This window comes from Vulpes vulpes, chromosome 11, assembly GCF_048418805.1.
Source record: "Vulpes vulpes isolate BD-2025 chromosome 11, VulVul3, whole genome shotgun sequence".
Taxonomy (NCBI): domain Eukaryota; kingdom Metazoa; phylum Chordata; class Mammalia; order Carnivora; family Canidae; genus Vulpes; species Vulpes vulpes.
In genome coordinates, this window is record NC_132790.1 from 28,960,234 (window position 1) to 28,981,424 (window position 21,191).

Sequence of the window (21,191 nt, forward strand, 5' to 3'; positions counted from 1 at the left end):
ACAAGAAGAAAATGAAAATTACTGTATCTTTATCACAGATCTACCTACTATTAAATTTCAGTAATATTCCATTATTTATTCTACTTTCGTTGGGGGGGATAATTAACATCTTGTCTTATAAGCATTTTCCCTAGTCATAAAATACATTGTTAACATCACTATAAATGACCATATAAGATGTCATCACATAAGATGCCATCACACAACTATATTTATCTTATCCCTTACTAAATAGACATTTAGGCAGTTTCCCAGTTTTTCACTTTCATAAAAAATGGCTCCTTATAAATATAAACTTTTACAAACCTCTGTAGTTAGGATAAATTCCTTGAAGAGCATTCTGGGTCAAAGGCCATGCACATTTTAAAGGCTCTCTAATAGAGCACTGAATATATTCTCACATATTGCTATATAAAGTTTTAAATTCCCATATTAGAGATGAATTAAAAAATTTTCATGGGTCAGAACTGCATATAAAAATCCTGACAAATATAAAGAAGCATTATTCAGAGATTAGGTTTATAATGTTGTAAACTGCTTTTTATTGCCTTGTTTCAGTCTTTTAATTCATATTTCAGTTCATTTCTACAGTATAAGTCCCCATCAATGACCAAAATAATTCTAACAACAGAAGGGGAAAAATTTTTTTTAAATAAAGAAATTAAAAATTCAGTATTTCAGGGAATAAAGGATCACTTACAATGAAGAACAATCTGATCATTTAAATAAATTAAAAATAAAAGTAGCACTTTTAATTTTAACAAACTCCTATAAGCTAGCTGTATACTTGTACAAGATTTTGCTTAAAATAAAAGTCATAGAAAAAAGAATTCTGGCTTCTAAGACTAATGATTAAAATAGGGGAAGAAGATGCTCTCATACACGGTAATGAGAGAATATACTAATGGGGCCTTTTGGGGAGGGCAATATGGCAATAGCTACCAAAAGTTAAAGTATACACATGCCCCTTGACCCAGCAATGCCAATTCTAGGAGTCTATTCTAAAGAAATACTCACTTATGTCCAAAAGGATCTTCAATGCAGCATTGCCTGTAATAGTGAAAAATTGGAAACAACCTAAATGTCAATCAATAAGGGAGTGGTTAAATAAGCTGAGGTACATCCACACTATGGAATACTATGTAGCCATCAATAACCAAAAGGTAGACTACATCTACTGACATAGAAAGAATTCAGACACACACTGATAAGTGAAAAATTCATAGAAAAATGAACACATTTATCTTTTAAGTGAACGGGTAAATATTTATGAACATAAATATGAATTGGAAAAAGATGTGGAAAAAGAATTGGAAAGACATGCATCCAAAACTGTTAATAGTGTTTACGTGACATTTTGATTTTTCAATCCCACAGCTTGAGTATTATCTGCATAGTTTACAAAGAGAACATATTCCCTGTAATAGAGAAAAAGTTTAAAAGATGACAAGATTATATAGTCTGAAATTTAATGTCTGGGATACTAGTGAGAAAAGATATCTCAGCTATAAGAAGAAAGATATATATATATATATATATATATATATATATATATATATATATATATATATTTTTTTTTTAACTTCTCTTTAGCCAAAACCAAGAGCCACACTTAGGCCCAATTATTTCTAATAAAAATTAAAGCTCAGAACAGGAGAAATTTTACCTTGCTTACTTTAGAATTCGTATCCTTCTCCGTTTTTTTCATATTTTCTTTTTTGTCTGCTTTCTGCAAAGCTGCTGACTCTTCTTCTACCTCATCTTCTCCTTCTCCTCTTTTTTTATCAGCTTTCTGATCTCTGATCTCAGCCACTTTTGCTGTGGGTCTTGATATTCTTGGAGATCTCCTTAAAGTACGACCCACATTTGTTTTCTCTTCTTCCTTTTCTGTCTTCTCTTGCTTGGTTTCTTGTTCTAGAATTTGGGGAGGACAATCTGGCTTTTTCTTCCGACTGGATATCCTAATTGTTAATTTGATGCCCTCTTTCTGCCTTTCAGAGGTTATCTCTGTGTTTTCTGAGGCAGTGGTTTCTTCCTCAGGAACCAGCTTATATTTAAATTTGCTTTTTTGCACAGAACTCTTTGCTTCAGAAGGATCTTCTGTGCCAGAGGTCTGGGCATTGTCCAGATTATCCGTTTCTACCTTTGTGGATTCAGAATCCTTTTTTAGAATTTCTGGGTCTGTTTTTTCCAGGGGCTGACCTTCTGTGGAACTTGTGTTCTGACATTCTACCACCTCTTTTTCTGAGGCTAACTTCTCACAGTGGTCAGTCATGTTAGACGGTGCTGAACCTTCAGCTGCCTCTGGAGAGACTGGCTTTCCTGATTCTGGAGTATACTTTGGAGCCTCCTCTGGTATTGGACTCAATCTTTCTGTGTCCTTCTCAAGAAAAGTCTTTTTGGACTTCTCTAACTTTTCAAGACATTCTAGGACTGGTGGGCGCTTATCCTTTTTACTTTTGGAAGACTTCTCGTCAACTTTCAGGGTACAAGATTCAGTGGTAGATAAAGAGGTTTTCAAAGAGAGATCTTTTGCCATCTCAGAAGACTCAAGAGATATTTCCATTTCCAGAGGACCAGTTTCCTCTAACTGCCTTTTTTGACTCTGGGGCTCTAAGACTGATATTGAACTATCTGCATCTTTCCCTACAGGGACCACTTCCTTCTCAAGATCGCCTATTTTCATATTCGTTATGACAGAATTTAAGGACTCTGCTCCATTTCCCTCTACAATGACACTTCTATCTTTAGATGGGCTACAGCTATCTTCCTTTGTATCACAAATCCTTGTCTCCATTTGTTCGGTCTTAAAATTTGAAGTTACCTTTTCATCACTAACTTCTCCATTTACCAGTTGTTTCCCTTCATGACCCAAAATAGTAATCGTAGAGATCCTTTTACAAGTCTCTTCCTCTTGTTTTATTTCATCTTTCAAAAACTCTTTTGTTGGAGTAACTGATTTACACAAAGGTCCTTTGATTGGACTGTCAAAATCATCACTCAGTTTAATTTCTCGTTTTTTTAGGGGTATCTTGGCCTGCTGGTCATTTTTAAGTTTTTCGGTTTCTTCAGTAGACTTCTCAGTGATTTCTTGAGAAGATCTAACATTGCCACCAAATTCCAGCCTCTCTGGCTCTAGCTTCTCCATGCTACCTTTGATATCTTTAGGATCTGCTCTAAATTCCTTTACTTCGACTTTAGTGGGTTTGACATTTTCCTTGAAGGAATCACTTTCTTCTTTGATAATCCTTTTTTCCTCACTTTCTGGCAAAGGTTTTTCTAGCTTGACTATGACTGGCAGTTTGACAAGTTCCTTTTCATCTTCTTTTTCTATTTTCACAGTAGCCTCTTCCAGAGCACTGGGTGTAGAACAGTTTTCTGAATCTACTGGCTGCTCTTCACTTTTCATCTTTTCATTTTCCTTCTGTTCCTCTACAAATCAGGAAAAAATTTACATAAATCTAAGCATTTAAGATTATAAAATACAAAAGGCTAAATATAATTGATATTCTCAATTGAAATTTCCCTCTTAAAAAAGGTGGCTTGTCAATGGACATTTGACCAAAAAAGAAACAAAGACCAAAAACCCAAACACTCCAAATCTGATGGTGAAGGATATTACCAAACCTGAAGCACAACTTCTAAATATCAAAAATGGGTATTCAGAAAGATTCAGGTTTCTGCTTTATACTTTTAGCTTCAGTGTTCCTCAATGGAATGCAAATGTTTATACAGTTCAAATAATTTATTCAAGCTCAAGTGATGGCTCAAAAATGTGAACTAAAAATACTACATAAAACATTTCCAAAAGACCATATTTGTTTTAAAAACTGACAAATGTTCTTCCTTGCAAGTCACTGAGCACTTCATTTCATTGAGGTAGCACGAGCATGGGAAAGTGTTTGTTTTATGCTTTATACAGATTACTAAAAGTAACACAATTCTGCACAGAAAATGAAACATATGCCCACAAAAAGAATAAAAGGTCCATAATCTTAATACCCAGAGGCAGCCACTATTATTATTTTAGGTTACTTCTAGTCCTGTATATTTTTAACAAAGTTGGGATCATGTTGCCCCATTTTTTTTCATTGAAACATTACCACTATCTTATGATATTTAATGCCTTTTAAGAAATCAGATTTAATTATATAGCAGTCCTCAATGCGGTTGTATTAAAATTTACTTTATCAAATTCATAGTAAAATTTCAGAAGTTAATGTTACCAACTATACACATTTATCATCAATTCTTCTTTTTACCTTAATTGGCTATGTATTTCCAACTTTTATAGAGTACTTAATAGTGCAAAAAGCAAATTTGGTAAATAGCATAATCTTTGTGATTTTTTTTGCATTAAAAAATTATTTTAAGTAGGCTCCAGGCTCAGCATGGAGCCCAATGTGGGGCTGAAACTCACAACCCTGAGATCAAGACCTGAGCTGAGATCAAGAGTTGCATGTTTAACCAACTGAGCCACCCAGGTGCCCCAATAACATTACATTTGAATGGGATTACACAGATTGCACAAACAATATAAACCAGTGCTCAGAGAATCTAAGCAGAGTGTTTTCACAGAATTCATTAAGTACTAATTTTACCTATATTTCCCATCACTTCACTCTATCCCTACAATGGAAAAAAACAGCTCTAAATGGAATTTTACCAAAGTAGTAATTTTTACCAAAAAAATTGCACACATTAAACCAAATTGATAAACTAGAGTTATAATGTATTTCACAGGTATAAAATGGAATAAAAGAGAAGTGAGATGAATCAGGACATGTTTTTGAAAATAAGAACACAACATCTTTAAAAGAGTAAATATTTTAATTACAAACAACTAGTTCTTTTACTTAATTCATGTTGTAAATATACCATTCAAGAACCACTAAGAACCACTCAGAACCTGAAACAGGAGGTCAGTATTGCTCTTCACTCTTTACATTGTCAATAATTTCATATATGCATGCCTCTAAGGAAATTAAAGACATGACATTAATGATCTAATTTGTGTTTTCTCCTTCCCACTGAAAAAGTAGCCTTAGTAAATTCCTGATCATTGAGATCAATTAGCACATCAGGAAATCTAATTAAATGAATATCTTAACAATTAAAACACTGATTACCAAACAAACAAACAAAAACCACACTGATTACCATTTTAAAAAATAACTTCAACTTGTAAAAAGATCATTCAGTTATATATAAGCATTTTCCTGAAGTTTTCTTAAAAAGAAACTGTAAAAGAAATGCAAATGACTTGAAGAGATATAAAATCTGAAAAAACAAAACCTTTTTTTTTTTTTTTTAAGAAACAAAACTTAAGGTAAAACTTACTTCAAAACTCACATTGGAGCAGTAACACTGCTTGGCAAACGTGAGGTAATCCAAGAGAAGTATTATCTACCATAGGTTTTTATTTATTTTTATTTATTTTTAAAAGATTTTATTTATTTATTCATGAGACACACACACACACACACACACACACACACACACACACACACACAGAGGCAGAGACGCAGGCAGAGGGAGAAGCAGGCTCCATGCAGGGAGCCCGATGTGGGACTCGATCCCAGGTCTCCAGGATCAGGCCCTGGGCTGAAGGTGGCGCTAAACTGCTGAGCCACCCGGGCTGCCCTACCATAGGTTTTTAAAGTGGATTCACTCACCTACTCAACAAATATTTACTGATTACCTATTATGTGCTTTCCCAATCATCCCAACCACAATCTCTATGGAATAAAACACTGACTATCCTATAAAAGTTAACTGTAAAGGACATTGCTAGGTATCTACCCAGTATAAACATACCTTTTATTGGGCTTCACTTTATTGTACTTTCCAGAAACTGCATTTTGTTCAAATTGGAAGTTTGTGGCAATCTTGCATCAAGCAAGTCTATTGGCACCATTTTTCTAAAAGCATTTGCTCACTTCATGTCTCGGTCACATTTTGGTAATTCTCACAATATTTCAAACTTTTTCATTATACTACGTTTGTTACAGTGATTTGTTATCAGTGATCATTTGATGTTACTATTATAATTGCTTTGGGGCTCCACAAACCACACCCATTTAAGACGGTCAACTTAAAATTGTGTGTGTTCTGACTACTCCACCAACTGACCAACCCCCCCATCTCTCCTTCTCCTTGGGCCTTCCTATTCCCTGAGACACATCAATACTGAAATTAGGCCAGCTAATATTTTACAATGGCCATTAAGTATTTGAGGGAAAGGAAAAGTCACACATCCCTCAAGTTAAATCAAAAGTTAGAAATGATTAAGCTTAGTGAGTAAGGCATGTCAAAAGCCCAGACAGGTCAACAACAATGCATCTTATACCAAATAGCTGGCCAAATTGTGAATGCAAAGGAAAAGTCCTTGGAAGAAATTTTAAAAGTGCCACTCCAGGGATGCCTGGGTGGCTGAGCAGTTAACCGTCTGCCTTCTACCCAGGGCGTGATCCTGGAGTCCCAGGATTGAGTCCTGCATTGGGCTCCCTGCAGGGAGGCTGCTTCTCCCTCTGCCTATGTCTCTGCCTCTCTCTCTGTGTCTCTCATGAATAAATAAAATCTTTTTTTTTTAAAGTGCTACTCCAGTGATCACGATTAAAACAACAACAACAACAACAACAACAACAACAGAACCAAATAGCCTTTATTGCCAATATGCTGAAAGTTTTAATAGTCTAGACAGAAGATCAAACCAGCCACAATATTCCCTTAATGCAAAGGCTAATCCACAGCAAGGCCCTAACTTTTCTCAATTCCATAAAGGCTGAGAGAGGGTAAAGAAGGTACAGAAGAAAACCCTGAGCTTGCAGAAGTTGATTTATCAGGTTTAAGAAGCCATGGAGACATAACATAAAAGTGCAAGCAAAACAGCAAGTGCTGAAGCAGAAGCTGTAGTTACCCAGAAGACATAGCCAAGAAAATTCATGAAGGTGGCTACACCAAACAACAGATTTCCCATGCAGATAAAATAAGGCTTCTAATGGAAGACAATGTAGGATTTTCATAGCTAGAAAGAAGTCAATGCAGGCTTCAAAGCTTCAAAGGACAGGCTAACTCTCCTGTTAGGGGCTAATACATGACTTGGAGTTGAAGCCAATGCTCATTTACCATTCTGAGAATCCTAGGGCCCTTAAGAATTATGCTAAATCTACTGTGTCGGTGCTCCATGAATGGAACAACAAAGTCTGGATGAGATCACATCTGTTTACAACATGGTTTCCTGAATATCTCAAGCCCACTATTGAGATAACTGCTCAGAAATAAGGATTCCTTTCAAAATATTACTGTTCATTGACAGTGAATTTGGTTACCCAGGAGCTCTGATGGAGAGGGACGAGATGGATGTTGTTTTCATGCCTGCTGATACAACATCCATTCTGTAGCTCATGTATCAAAAGGCATCATTTCCACTTTCAATTATTATTTAAGAAATACATTTAATAAGGTTATATATAGCTGCCAAAGATACTGATTCCTCTGGTAGATGTAAGCAAAGAAAAAAACTCTTCTCAAAAGGATTTACTATTTTAGACACCATGAAGGACATCGGTGACTCCTGGGAAAAAGTCAAAATATCAACATGAACAGGAGTGTGGAAGAAGTGGATTCCAGTTCTCATGGATGAATTCATAGGGTTCAAGACCTCAGTAGAGGTAGTAACTGCAGATGTGATGGAAACAGCAAGATAACTAGCATGAGAAGTGGAGCCTGAAGATGTCATTGAACTGCCGCAATCTCATGATAAAACTTGAACAGATGAGGAGTGGCTTCTCATGGATAAGCAAAGTAAGTGGTTTCTTGAGATGGAATCTGCTTCTGGTGAAGATGCTGTGAAGATGGTTGAAATGACAAAAAGCATTCAAAATATTACATAAACTATATTGATAAAGCAGTGTCAGGGTTTGAGAGGATTGATTCCAATTTTGAAAGAAGTTCTACTGAGGGTATAATGCTATCAAATAACATAGCATGCTAGAGACAAATCACTGATGAAAGCCAAGAGTCAGTCAACTGATGTGGCAAACTTCACTGTTGTCTTATTTTAAGAAACTGCTACACCACCTCAGCCTTCAGCAACCACCATCTGGATCAATAAGCAGCCATTAACATCAAGGTAAGACCTTCCACCAGCACAAAGATAATGACTCACTGAGAGCTCAGATGATGGTTAGGATTTCTTTTTTTTTGTTTGTTTTAAGATTTTATTTATATATTCATGAGAAACACAGGGGAGAGAGAGACAGAGGCAGAGGCAGAGGGAGAAGCAGGCTCCACACAGGGAGGCCGATGTGGGACTCGATCTTGTGGGATCAGGCCGTGAGCCAAAGGCAGATGCTCAACTGTTGAGCCACCCAGGCATCCCGATGGTTATTAGCATTTCTTAGCAATAAAGTATTTTTTAATTAAGAAATGTGCATTGTTTTTGTAGACATAACACTATTGCACACTTAACAGACTACAGGATAGTGTAACATAGGATAGTACACATATTACTTTTATGTGTACTTGGAAACCAAAAAATTCCTTTGATTCATTTTATAGCAATAGTTGCTTTACCGAAGTGGTCTGAAACTAAACCTGCAATATATCCAAAGTATGCTTTTATCTGTTTTTTCTTCTAACAGAACCCTGTTTTTGTTCAGTAAAGTACTTGCCTCTTTAGATACCTTATAACTAGGAGTCATATGATTCAGTTCTGACCAAGGAGATGCAAGAGGAAGTGTCCTGGTTGAGACTTACAGGGTTCACTGACCTACGCCTTTTGCTTTTCCTACTTTCTATCCACAGTCTACACATAATACCTGGAGAGGGAGCAATCAAAGCCACATGGTAAGGATAGCAGACGAGGAAGGATAGTTGATGGCTTCATGGAGCTGCTTAACCAGATGTGGATTACTGACTATTTGACGTTTTTTTCCAAGGGAAAAAACCCAATTCTGTTTGAACATGTAGCCAAATGCAATCATGTCTAAATCATTTTCCTTTCACTTTTGTGTTCTATATCTTTCCTTTTCCATACTAACCAAAATTCATCCATATCCACTTAATACCTATTGGGCTTGTCATCCCTTGGATGATAAAGGGGTAACTAATCCCTGATGAGGCTTAATTTATTTATAATCTTCCTCTTCTAAGCCAAGACTTAATTTTAAAAAGTATAGTGGTTTCAGAGTCTGTTCAACTCTTACATACCTAAGGTAAATTAACACAAACACTTTAAAAAGCAAGCTGGAAATATCCACTCTAAAGCTTGAAGAAATATACTCTGTAATAGATTAATTCTGCTTATAGAAAATATATTAAACATGAGTATTTATTATAAGGACTGCTATAAAACTGCAAAGTTAGAAATAATCTAAATATCTTTAAAACAGGAGAATGAATAACCAGTATATAGCAAATAATAGAAAAGAAACAAATTTACATGGATCAATTATGGATGAATTTCATAAATAAAATGATGAATGAAAATAGCAAGCTGCAAAAGGGCAGGTAGTATGATAGCATCTGCAAAGCCATAAAATGCACAAAATGATGCTATGTATTGATATGGCTACATACACATGTAGCAAAATCATAAACATATGAATAAGAATAATTCACAGGACTGTGGCCATGCCTGGAAGAGGAGGATAAAGGAATGGAATGAAAAATGAGGGAAAATAACTATTTCTACAACGTTTTTAATCAAAAGCAAATTTTAGCAATATCTAAGTGTTTTATACTATGTTGTTTATTTGAACTATTTCATTAAAAATTAAGAAATGAGGGGACACCTGGGTGGCTCTGTGGTTGATCATCTGCCTTTGGCTCAGGTCATGATCCCACGGTCCTGGGATCAAGTCCCGCATTGGGATCCCCACAGGGAGCCTGCTTCTCCCTCTACCTATGTCTCTGCCCCTCTCTCTGTATCTCTCATGAAAAACTAAACCTTGAAAAAAAAATTAAGAAATGAGTTCGATAAATCTTAATGCTCTAGTGCCACTTCCACATTGGCTAGTTATGATATCTTAGGAAAATTATCTTTCTACATTTCTTTAGACTCTGAACTCTAAAAGTGAAATAAAAAAATATCTATAGTTGAAGAACCACTGTGAGGGGTGCCTGGGTGGCTCAGTCAGTTAAGTGTCCAACTCTTGGTTTCTGCTCAGGTCACAATTTCGGGGTCATGGGACTGAGCCCTAAGTAAACTCCGAACTTGGCAGAGAGGCTGCTTGAGGATTCTCTCCCTCTCTCTCTCCCCCTCCTGCATCGTGTGCTTTTCTACCACCCCCAGTAAATAAATAAATAAATCTTAAAACAAAACAAAACAACTGCTGTGAAGGCTTGTTTGTTTTTAATGCAACCTGTGAAGCACTTTGTCAGTCAGGAGCTAAATACTAGTCAGGAGCTATTATTATTGTTATTCGTTATTTGGCCCCTTCTTACTATAAATTTTAGCCACATTAAAAAAATGTAGTGTTTCCCAAAGATGCCATCATTGCTTAGAAAGCCATTTCTACTTCTTACCCCTCCATTACTCTCTTTCCCAATTTGTAAAACAATTAAAATATCAATAACCACTAGGATTGTTAATGACTACAGAAGGATGGCATACGCTAATCATTCAAGGATAGTATTATCATTATTACTGTTACTTTATTGGCAAAATCTTACACCTGTCAAGCCCAGTCAAAATATCACTCCCATTTTATATAGCTTTATCTGAGTTTTCCCCCTACTTTCCCCTACTAAGAATTAACCACTCCCCCCTCCTGTGTACTGCTTTACATAGGGTTTTATAATAGCACGTATTACCCCTAATTACAATTATTTACTTACAAATCTCTTTTACTAGTCTAATGAACTATGCCACTGTGAAGAGTTGTGGCTTATTACCTGTGGTACAACACTGAAACATCCTCTGGTTATACTGAATAAATTGAAATGGTAATAAATTCTAGACTCATAGTGATAAATTACATCAATACATTTTAAGATGTAGTTTTTACTAATACAGAATCTTCCTATGTAGTATGTATATTATAAAACTTTGATTTAATATTCTTCTAAGTTTATCTGACTAACTTACAGAGATTTGGGCAAGGACATGACATATTTAATAGCTGTTAAGGTATATTGCACTGAAGGATTAATAAATACACTTATGTAAGAGACTATTTAAAATATAAGAAAAACATTAAAGGCCCTAAGCAAAAAAATGGGTTATTACAGATGGGTTATTCAAAGACGATAAAATGTACAACTTCTACTAGCAAAGAAATTGAAACTCAAAAAAATACAATTTTTGATCAAACCAACCAGTAAAGTTTGTTTAGTGAGAACATTCAAAACATTTTTTTAAAAAAAGATTTTATTTATTTATCCACAAGAAATACACACACACACAGAGGTAGAGACATGGGAAGAGAGAGAAGCAGGCTCCATGTAGGAAGCCTGATGTGGGACTTGATCCCAGGACTCAGGGTCACGCCCTGGGCCAAAGCCAGGTGCTCAACCACTGAGCCACCCAGGCATCCCAACATTCAAAACTTCTAAGGGTATGGTGAAAGGAACATGGTTCATACACTCATAGTATTGTAGTATAAGCTGATACAACCACTCAATAATCAGTATTTGTTAGGTGCTAACTTTATATGTGGAACTTTCTTCTTTAAGGAATTTTTAAAGACATAGGAAAATCCTAATAGAAGAAGTAAAAAGATACAGAATTCCATTTATCACATTATCTCAATTCTAATAAATAAATAAACAACCATGCCTAAAGTAAAGATTGGAAAGAAAGAAATCACAATATTAACCTCTAAACCTGTTAATTCCCTCTTGGCCACAATAGGTATTTTTTGCTTTTACCCAAGTTTTCTAGTGCAAACATCTATTATCTTTACAGTGACATAAATTATAAGTAAGCAATCCAATTATAAAAAACCCTGGTTTGCCCAGGACTGAGAGGTTTTCTAGGACATGGGTCTTGCCATGCTTAAACAGACAATCTAGACAAATGAGGACAGTTGATCACACTATTCCCACTCATGCTGACTTGTCATTAAAATTAAATATGTACGCTGCTGTTTGTACAATGGTACTGCTAAATTTCTTTGGAACTATCTCTTATTCTGTTTATCAACCAAAGTAAAATGTGTTGACCATTTTGCAAGACAGCCAATTAGGCCTTAAGAAGCATTAAATGATAGCAGAGCAATGCAAATTTAATCTGAACCACAGAAGCATCCCTTCAGATTTAGCATTCAAGAATTTCGGTTACTTTACATTTACCTTTTTAATATATTTTTAAAATTAATTGGCAGTAAACAAGGCACAATGCACCTACCATGAGCAGAGATCTATATCAGCTACTGGGGATAAAGGAATAAGATTGGTATTACAATAAATTCATGGTCACCAGCTCTCCCTGAGACACTGACGCTACCCAGTAACCTTCCTCTTTTTCTCTAGCAGTAACTATTTTAATGTTCTTCACTATCCTCAAACCTGTAATCTCTCTGCTATGTCCACATCTTCAAATGATTCTGTCCTCCATTTCAAAATAAAAAAAGAAGCCATGAGGCAGAAGTTCCTTCTTATCACCAGACCTATAAACCTACTCCTGTTAAAATAGAGATGTAAAAGCTAAGGCCAATCTTTCTACCTATGTTTTGGATCTCATCTCCTCCAGTCTACTCAGGAAGGGTTTTAAATAATGTCATCATCTCACTTGTTTTAATGGGACCTCAGTGGCTGTCTTATGCCAAGTAGATGAAAGAAGACCAAGGAGAAAAACAAGAATAGTTTGGGGATTATTTCAAGAGAATTCATGGTAAAAGATTTTCAAGGTCATCTCATTTTATTCAGACTAAAAACCATTCTCGATAAACCACAAGGCCCTAGATAACCTCTACACATCTCTCCCCCACCTCCCATAGCCTGACCTCCCTGACCTCATTTCCTCCTGTATTACAAGACCCCTCACTCATTCTGCTTCAGCTGTATTACTCACCTTGCTATAAAACAGGAGCCAGCAAATTTATTCTGTAAAGGGTCAGATAGTAAATATTTTAGTCTGTATAGCAACTACTCAACTCTACCTTTGTAGTATGATAGCAACTATGGACAATAAGATACTAAAAGAAACAATACATTCTAATTAACAAAAGCATAGCCGGTCTTGTGGCACCCGGGTGGCTCAGTTGGTTCTGTTGGCTCAGTTGGCTCATCTGTCTTCGGTTCAGGTTATAATCCTAGGGTCCTGAGATCAAGCCCCACGTCAGGCTCCATGTTCTCCCTCCTCCTCTGCCCCTCCTCCTCACTTGTGCTCTTTCTCATTCTTTCTCTCTCTCAAATGAATAAATAAAATCTTATAAAAAGATACAAAACAAAGAACATTAGGCCATATTTAGCCTATAATCCCTATTCTGCCAATCTTTGCCCTAGTATATTAAGTAGGCATGCTCCCCACTCAAGGTCTTGCATTTGTTTTTGTCTACTTAAAAAAAAAAGCTTTTCCTTGGGTCTGAATGGCTTGCTCTCCCCCAACTCTTTAGTTTTTACTTGTCACATTTTCAGTAAGTCCTTTTCTAACCCCAATCGAAAGTTATACCCTCCCTCATCCCCCAAATTATTTTTCCTCCATAGCTCCTTATCATCTAATGTGTTATGTATTTATTAATCATGTTTATTGTCTAGCTCCCCGTACTATGTAAGTGTCATGAGGGCTAGAAGTCAATTGATTTTCTTTACAGGCTTATTCCCAATACTAAGCATAATGCATGTAATACAGCATGTACTCAATAAATATCTGTTGATTGAAATGAATGAATGAAAAATTACAGGTAATATCAACTGTGTCTAGGAGAGGAATATATTTTTGCAACTGAGTATTTTGCTTGGCAAAGAAACTTTTCACCATTTTAAAGATGCTGACAGATTTTATATTTTTCCAAAAGGGGCTCAAAATATTGCATTATCATTTGATATTATCACTATCATGTACCTAATGGACAAATAATAGGAGCTGCCTACACTAAAACATCAATACTAACAATTTACTACATGTTAAAGGGATATGAATTGGTGCCAATTCTTTTATTACTTATTATAAAATTACATGGTGGGGGCACCTGAGTGGCTCAGTGGTTGAGTCTGGTTTCAGCTCAGGTTATTATCCCGGGGTCCTGGGATCGAGTCTCACATCAGGGATCCCTGGGTGGCGCAGTGGTTTAGCGCCTGTCTTTGGCCCAGGGCGCGATCCTGGAGACCCGGGATCGAATCCCATGTCGGGCTCCCGGTGCATGGAGCCTGCTTCTCCCTCTGCCTGTGTCTCTGCCTCTCTCTCTCTCTCTCTGTAACTATCATAAATAAAAAAAAAAAAAAAAAAAAAAAAGTCTCACATCAGGCTCCCTGCATGGAGCCTGCTTCTCCCTCTGCCTATGTCTCTACCTCTCTCCCTGTGTCTCTCATGAATAAATAAATAAAATCTTTATAAAAAAATTACATGATAGATATCGGAATTTTTTATGATTTAAGTATAAAAACCAATTAAGTCACACAAAACAAATAACAGATCAATAAATTATTAGAAGGCAAGTAGGTGGTGCACCTCAGTGGCTCAGTTGGTTGGGTGTCTGCCTTTGGCTCAGGTCATAATCTCAGAGTCTTGAGATTGAGGCCCTTGTCAGGCTTCCTGCTCAGAGGGGAGTCTGGTTCTCCCTTTGCTCTTCCCCTCAACTGGTTTTTTCTCTCTCTCTCTCTCAAATAAATAAATAAATAAATAAATAAATAAATAAATAAATAAAATCTTTATTTAAAAAAAGGCAAGTAGGAAACAGAACCTTGCCAGCTATTCTATAAACCCTACACATGCCTCTTCCCAAGAATTCTCTCTCCATACCAAGAATTACCATTAACCTGACTTTTATGTTAATCACATTCTTATTTTAGTTTTACCTGTGTATCATTTTTTTCTATCCCTTTAATCTCCTGTTGTCCTCTCCATCCTTTACTTTTCTTGCAATCTACCTGTTCAAGTCACTGAATCATTTGTCCTTTAATTTCTGGATCTTGCTGACTGCACTCTCAGGCTCCTATGTCCTTTTTGTCCCTCAAATCATCACTTTAATCTATAGACTTCATCAGATTCAAGTTCAATTTTTGTGACAAAACTACTTCAGTGATGGTGCATTCTTTATCAAAAGGCATTAATGTCTGATTATTTCTCTCTTTTTGTGATGTTAACAGATATTAATGCTCACTATCTAAAGCCTTTATCAGGAATTGCAAAACGGTATTTCCATTCTATCATTCCTTCATCAGGGACTTGTTGGAATAAATTCTATAAACTTTACAAATTCACTATTTTGTTACACAGTGGTACAGTTCATACAGAAAAAGAAGGATAAATATTTGATTCTTTTCATTTATTTAACAATTTTAAAATAATGATTTGGTCGCCACTGGCATTTTCTGAAGGTAATCCATTTTTCTTTTAGTATCATAAGGAGATCTTGGATCTAAGACATATTCAATTACGAACTCTTTAAGTTAGTTCTTGAGTCTTTTATTTTTTTAAAGAGTCAACACGAGGCTTGAACTCATGACCCTAAAATCAAGACCTGACCTGAGATCAAGAGTCAGATGCAAAAAAAAAAAAAAAAAAAAAAAAGAGTCAGATGCTTAACCAACTGAGCCACCCAGGTGCCCTGGGTCTTGAGTTTTTTTGACATGATTTGATAACATTCACACTATCTGGAATGACAAAATATTTCTTGGCTCTTTCCCATTATGCCTCTGAATTAGTGGGAAACTGTTTTTTACAAACACAATCTAAGAGTTAAGGCTGATCACTACTACGGGGTTGACCACTGTTTCTGTCTTTCCAGTGGACAGAACTAGAAAATACATGCATATATTTTTTAATAAAAATAACTCATAAATTCATAATGCTATTTCAGTATTTTCTTAATCTCTTCTATCTTACACCTTATTTCTCCCCTCCCCCCGCCACTGAGAACTTTGGTTTTAAAGGACAATACAGATGATATAATTAAAATATTAGTTATTTTTTTTCTCATGTTTATGCAAAACACTCTCAGAAAAACAGTATCAACAACATCATCAAAGTGACTTAATAAAAAATTAAGTGTTTGTGTGTATTTTTCCCATTCTTTCTCCATCTGTCTTTATTACATATAGTTCCATTTTCAAAACACATGGCCATTAAAGACTACACATTATTTCTCATATCTGACATTTAGATTTACTTACATGTAACTACAAATTTAATGCTCACCTAATAGTCTTTTTAAAATCTTATTTTGCAATAGTTTTAGACATACAGACATGTTACAAAAATAGTTCAAGTATACCTTCACTGTTTTTCCTGAAGTTAACAACTTATATACTCAAAAAATCAGGAAATTGACACTAGTAAAATACTATTAATATAACAGATTTTATTTAAATTTTGCCAGTTTTCCCCCGATGTCCTTTCCATTTAAGAATCCAGGTCTCATTTTGTTCTTGTGTTTGTCTTTGTCTCCTCCAATCCGTGACTGTTGTTCATTCTTCCCTTGTTTCTTCTGACTCTGACACAGTTACTTTGTAGAAATCTCTTAGTTTCAGCTTTTAAATGTTTTCTCAAGATTACAGACTGTATATTTCTTACAAAAATCCAACAAAAGAGATGCTTGTGGATTACATCAGAAAATCAGGATGTCAATGCCTTGATCATTTAGTTAAGGTGCTATTGGCTGGTTATTACACTGTGAAGTCATGATTTTTCTCTTTGTAACAGGTTTGTTCTTTGGGAGCTACTTTGAAATTATGCTAATATTCTGTTTCTCCGTAAACTGTAACCCACTTTTAGTATCTGTCAGAGATCTTGTCTGCAACAATGATTTACTTTAGTGTTGCCTTAATGGTGATTCTGTATTTCCCTCATTCCTTTACATAATTAACCAATATTTGTCTGCAGGGAAAGCTGTCCCTTCACCTCTATTTACTTATTTATGTAAGTATATACTTATGTAAGTAGAATTCATGGACATTTATTTAAATCCATGGTTTAAAAATCTATCATTATATAAATTTGTAGCTAAAACAGTTTCTGCTTTTATTTTTATTTATTTATTTTTAGTTTCTGCTTTTTTTAAAAAAGATTTTTTATTTATTCACTTGAGAGAGAGAGAGAGCACAAGTAGGGGAGACGCAGAGGGACAGGGAGAAGCAGATTCCCCACTGAGCAGGGAGCCCAATGTGGGGGCTTGATCTCAGAACCTGAGATCATGACCCGAGCCAAAAGCAGACGCTTAACCATCTGAGCCATCCAGGTGCCCCAGTTTCTGCTTCTTGCTGGCACCTGTGTACTACTGATATGCTCAAATTCTTTTTTGAGCACATCCTCAGTTTCCGGCATTCTATGATGCCCCAGGCTCATCTTGTATTCTCCCAGAACCAATCTAAGGAGCGCTGGTTCCTTTTATTGGAGAATGGTATTTTGAAATAATCTAGAGACTAAGTGTGCACATTGCTATTGGGGTATCATTGTTCTTAGATTCCTCTCATAAATGAGGTAGGAAACATATATATGAATAATAAGCCAAAAAAATGAACACATTTACATGTATTTTGATAGCACCCACCACTGATACTATGTTATTCATTTAGCTATCTGAAGTTCATTCACTTGAAGACTTCTAAAACAGACCTTAGATTTTGGTTAGTTTATCTGCAGTCTCTATTTGAAAGCCAGTTTGGCTGGACATAAAATCCCTGGGTCATATTTTTGTTGCCTTACATACATTAGGGAATTTTCTTCTATCATAAAAGCACTGCTTTCAAATAGAGTGATCGCAGTCCAATTCTCTTTCTGCTGTAAGTCATGTGGTCTTTTTGTCTGGATAACTGAAGCTTTTCTTCTTTAAATCCCTTAAAATCCTTTAAATTTTACTGGAGTACATCTTGAAGTTGGTTGTTCTGGGTTGATTTTCCAAGGTATATAATAATGTCTTTTCAGTATGCAGTCTGACAACTTTGTTGAAGGAGGTTTTATTAAGCATAGATTTTAGTATTTTTGTCTATTCCTTTGCTTTTTTTTTTTTTTGTGGACCCTTGTTGGATTTTCTTTCCCATCTTCAAATCCTTATCTCCTTCTATCAAATCTTTATCTCTCTTTTCATTTATTTTTGATAAAAAAAAATACAGCTTTCCATTTGCTATTTTGTATAAGCACTAATTCTTGAGTTTGTTCACTCTGACATTTCTTCTCTATTTGTGAAAAATCTTGACTCTTCTCAGGTCCACCTATGAAGTTAGAATTTCCACAGTTTGTGGGAATGTCTTTAGGATAAGTTTTCATTCTCTACGGTGATATTTTTCTGCTTCTCACTTTCTTTTGTTCTTATAATCCTATGGGATCTATTTTGATGCTTTTTAGTTGCCTTTTTAATATCACATAGATAGTTTTTCTAATTTCATAGCTCTAGAGCTCCCCATCTGTTATTTTTGTGAGATATTCAAATTTAAGTGATTTACTTAATGAGATGAATGAACTTTATTCCTCTTTCATACTTTTATTTGAAGCTTCTTTTTTGCATGCCTATATTGTCCCTGTCCTACTTAATTTGGATCCTATTCTTAGCAGTTTGGACAAAGCTCAGTGTGGAATTTATTCTGGAAGGGAGGTTTGGCTGCAGAAGTTTGAGAATTCCTAAGACTCACAGTACCCGAGAGCTCCTTTACAACCTTAGTTTCAGCTATTGTCTATAGTTTTTCGTTTCTACCATTAATATGTTCCTTTAATGAAGGAATTTATAGACTTAAAAACCATACTGCTACTTTCCAAAAATTGTGACTGATAACCTCAATTTTTTCGCTAATTCAAATCACAAAAACTTAATCAGAACGTTAATCTATCATGAGATTTCAACATTTAATCTAATCATGAGATTTCTTTTGCTTTTCTCCTTCCTTCCTTCCCTCTCCAATAAGCACAAATCGTTCACATAAGAAGTAACATGGTCAAAAAAAAAAAAAAAAAAAAAGAAGTAACATGGTCTGTCCTATTGTTCCTGGCATAAAAATAAAAGAAATGCAAACTTCAGTGTAATTTGTCCTTTTTGCTGACTATTCAAGGCAGGCTTAACATAAAGAAAGAATGATGGTGACGATAAAAACAGTACATTTTCTTTTATTTTCATAAAGGAAACTATGTAAGATATTTTAACAAGGTGACAATAACATCTGTATTTTATCTGCTCTCTCTATACTTTTCTGTAGTGAAACAATATTTAATGTAGTAGGGCAGCCTGAGTGGTTTAGCGCCGCCTTCGGCCCAGGGCGTGATCCTGGAGACCTGGGATCAAGTCCCACATTGGGCTCCCTGCATGGGGCCTGCTTCTCCCTCTGCCTGTGTCTCTGCCTCTCTTTCTCTCTCTTTCTGTGTCTCTCATGAATAAATAAATAAAATCTTTAAAAATATATTTAATGTGGTAATATAAAAATGGATTATTTTCTGCCCTGTACAAGGACATTTTAAAATCCATCCATAAGTTTCTAAATTAAACATCCATATCATATCAAATCATTTCTTTGAAGCTGTTAACAATGAGTATACACCCCTTCTAAGAAGGGGTTACAAACTGGCCCACAGGGACCAGGCAAGAAAACATAAATGAATAGAAAGGGCTAACAGGTAAGAAAAACAAAAGTTTGAAATATAAGTAAATTTTGTTTTTACTGAACACAATATAAATATGTATAATGCTGGTGATTATGTTTTAAAATTTAAAAACCCACTAAAGTTTTATTATTTTATTTCTTAATCCATTTTCCTTTGATCTGGAATCAGAAACTGGATCATTTTTTCCAGGAGCAGGGGCTAGTCATTATGACAGTGTTGGATCTAGTACTTACTTAGCACTGTTACATGTAATACAGAATTTAGCTTTGAGTCATTTAATAGAGAGTTTACTAATATATATTTCATGCCAAGAGCTGCTGATGAGCGCAAAGTATTAGCAAACACTGACAGAATTTTGTATACATGGAATCTACTCTCAGGATTTTCACATAATTTTTATTATAATTGAACACCATCATTATTTAGTTTTTAGTACTATAATATTGATATATATTATACTGATAGAGTAGAATAAAGAGCTACAGGATAAACCCAAATTTACTAGTATCTAATACTTTAGATACTTCCGTTTAGGCAAACTGAACAATATCAATTTTTCTCCTTAAATCTGAAGTCAGAGAACCTATTTCAGAATTCAAGCCATCATATCCATTTCTGGATACTAACTACAGTATTAAGAAAGTGGGCCAGATAATTTCGTATCTACATTTCCTATTGAATCAAGTTCATGAAAAATGAGTGAATCAACTAATAAGATTACAATACTAATAAGTATTATAATCAACTAATGAGATTACAATACTCAGTGTTTCAATTGTATTGCTCACCTGAGCCTTTGAGAAAATATGTGTTAAGATATAGATTTTTAAAAATCCAAATGGTATTAAAAAATCACAAGCCCCCTTCCCTCAAAAGGCTTCCTGCAACAGATCATGGCTTAAGCCATCTATGGGCCACAGGCTAAGAACAGGTTTTCTCCTCTTCCTGAGAACCTGACTATTGGTTAAGCTCTGCTCTCTTGGTAAAAAGAACTGAAATGTCAGCCAGATCATCACTAGACAACAGTGCGTATGTTATTGATAACCTCTAATTGATAAAATGCAGGTAGGCAGAAAAATATATAAATACATAATGGGGATTCCATACTTGGGCCTCTCCTAAGTACAGCAAGGACCACAGAATATATGCCTATACACCTAAGACATACTGGCTTCTATGAAACATCAGGCTTTTAAGACAAAACGGTTCCTACATCTACTCAACGTGAGTCCCATGTACTTAGCTCCTGAAGTTGTCACCTAGGAGAAGATAGTTCCTGGATGGCCATATAAACTGCTACACAGACTGCGGCAAAGCCTACATCTGTAGGCCAGCTCCTACTCCTGCTGACAAGCTCTGTCTTACAACCATTTTAGTAGACTGATGCCAAGTATGATCTGTAGTAGTCTTGTGAGTCTGAATGCTTAGCTGAACCGAAGACCACTCCTGGTGGGCATTGCAGATCATCAAGTCTCATAGCACAGAAAAATACTGT

The 21,191-nt window shown here is 35.5% G+C and overlaps 1 protein-coding gene across 2 annotated transcripts in view; it reads right to left on the reverse strand.

Annotated features, from left to right (window-relative positions):
* The window catches only part of RSF1 (remodeling and spacing factor 1), a 152,750-nt gene that overhangs the window by 28,367 nt on the left and 103,192 nt on the right, over nucleotides 1–21,191 (reverse strand). The window contains exon 6 of one of the 2 annotated variants that reach the window (XM_026010426.2): nucleotides 1,676–3,432. In XM_026010426.2, the coding sequence (XP_025866211.1) occupies nucleotides 1,676–3,432 (1,757 nt within the window). Of the gene's footprint in view, nucleotides 1–1,666; nucleotides 3,433–21,191 lie in introns of both variants that reach the window. The other variant, XM_026010425.2, reaches the window with a different exon arrangement.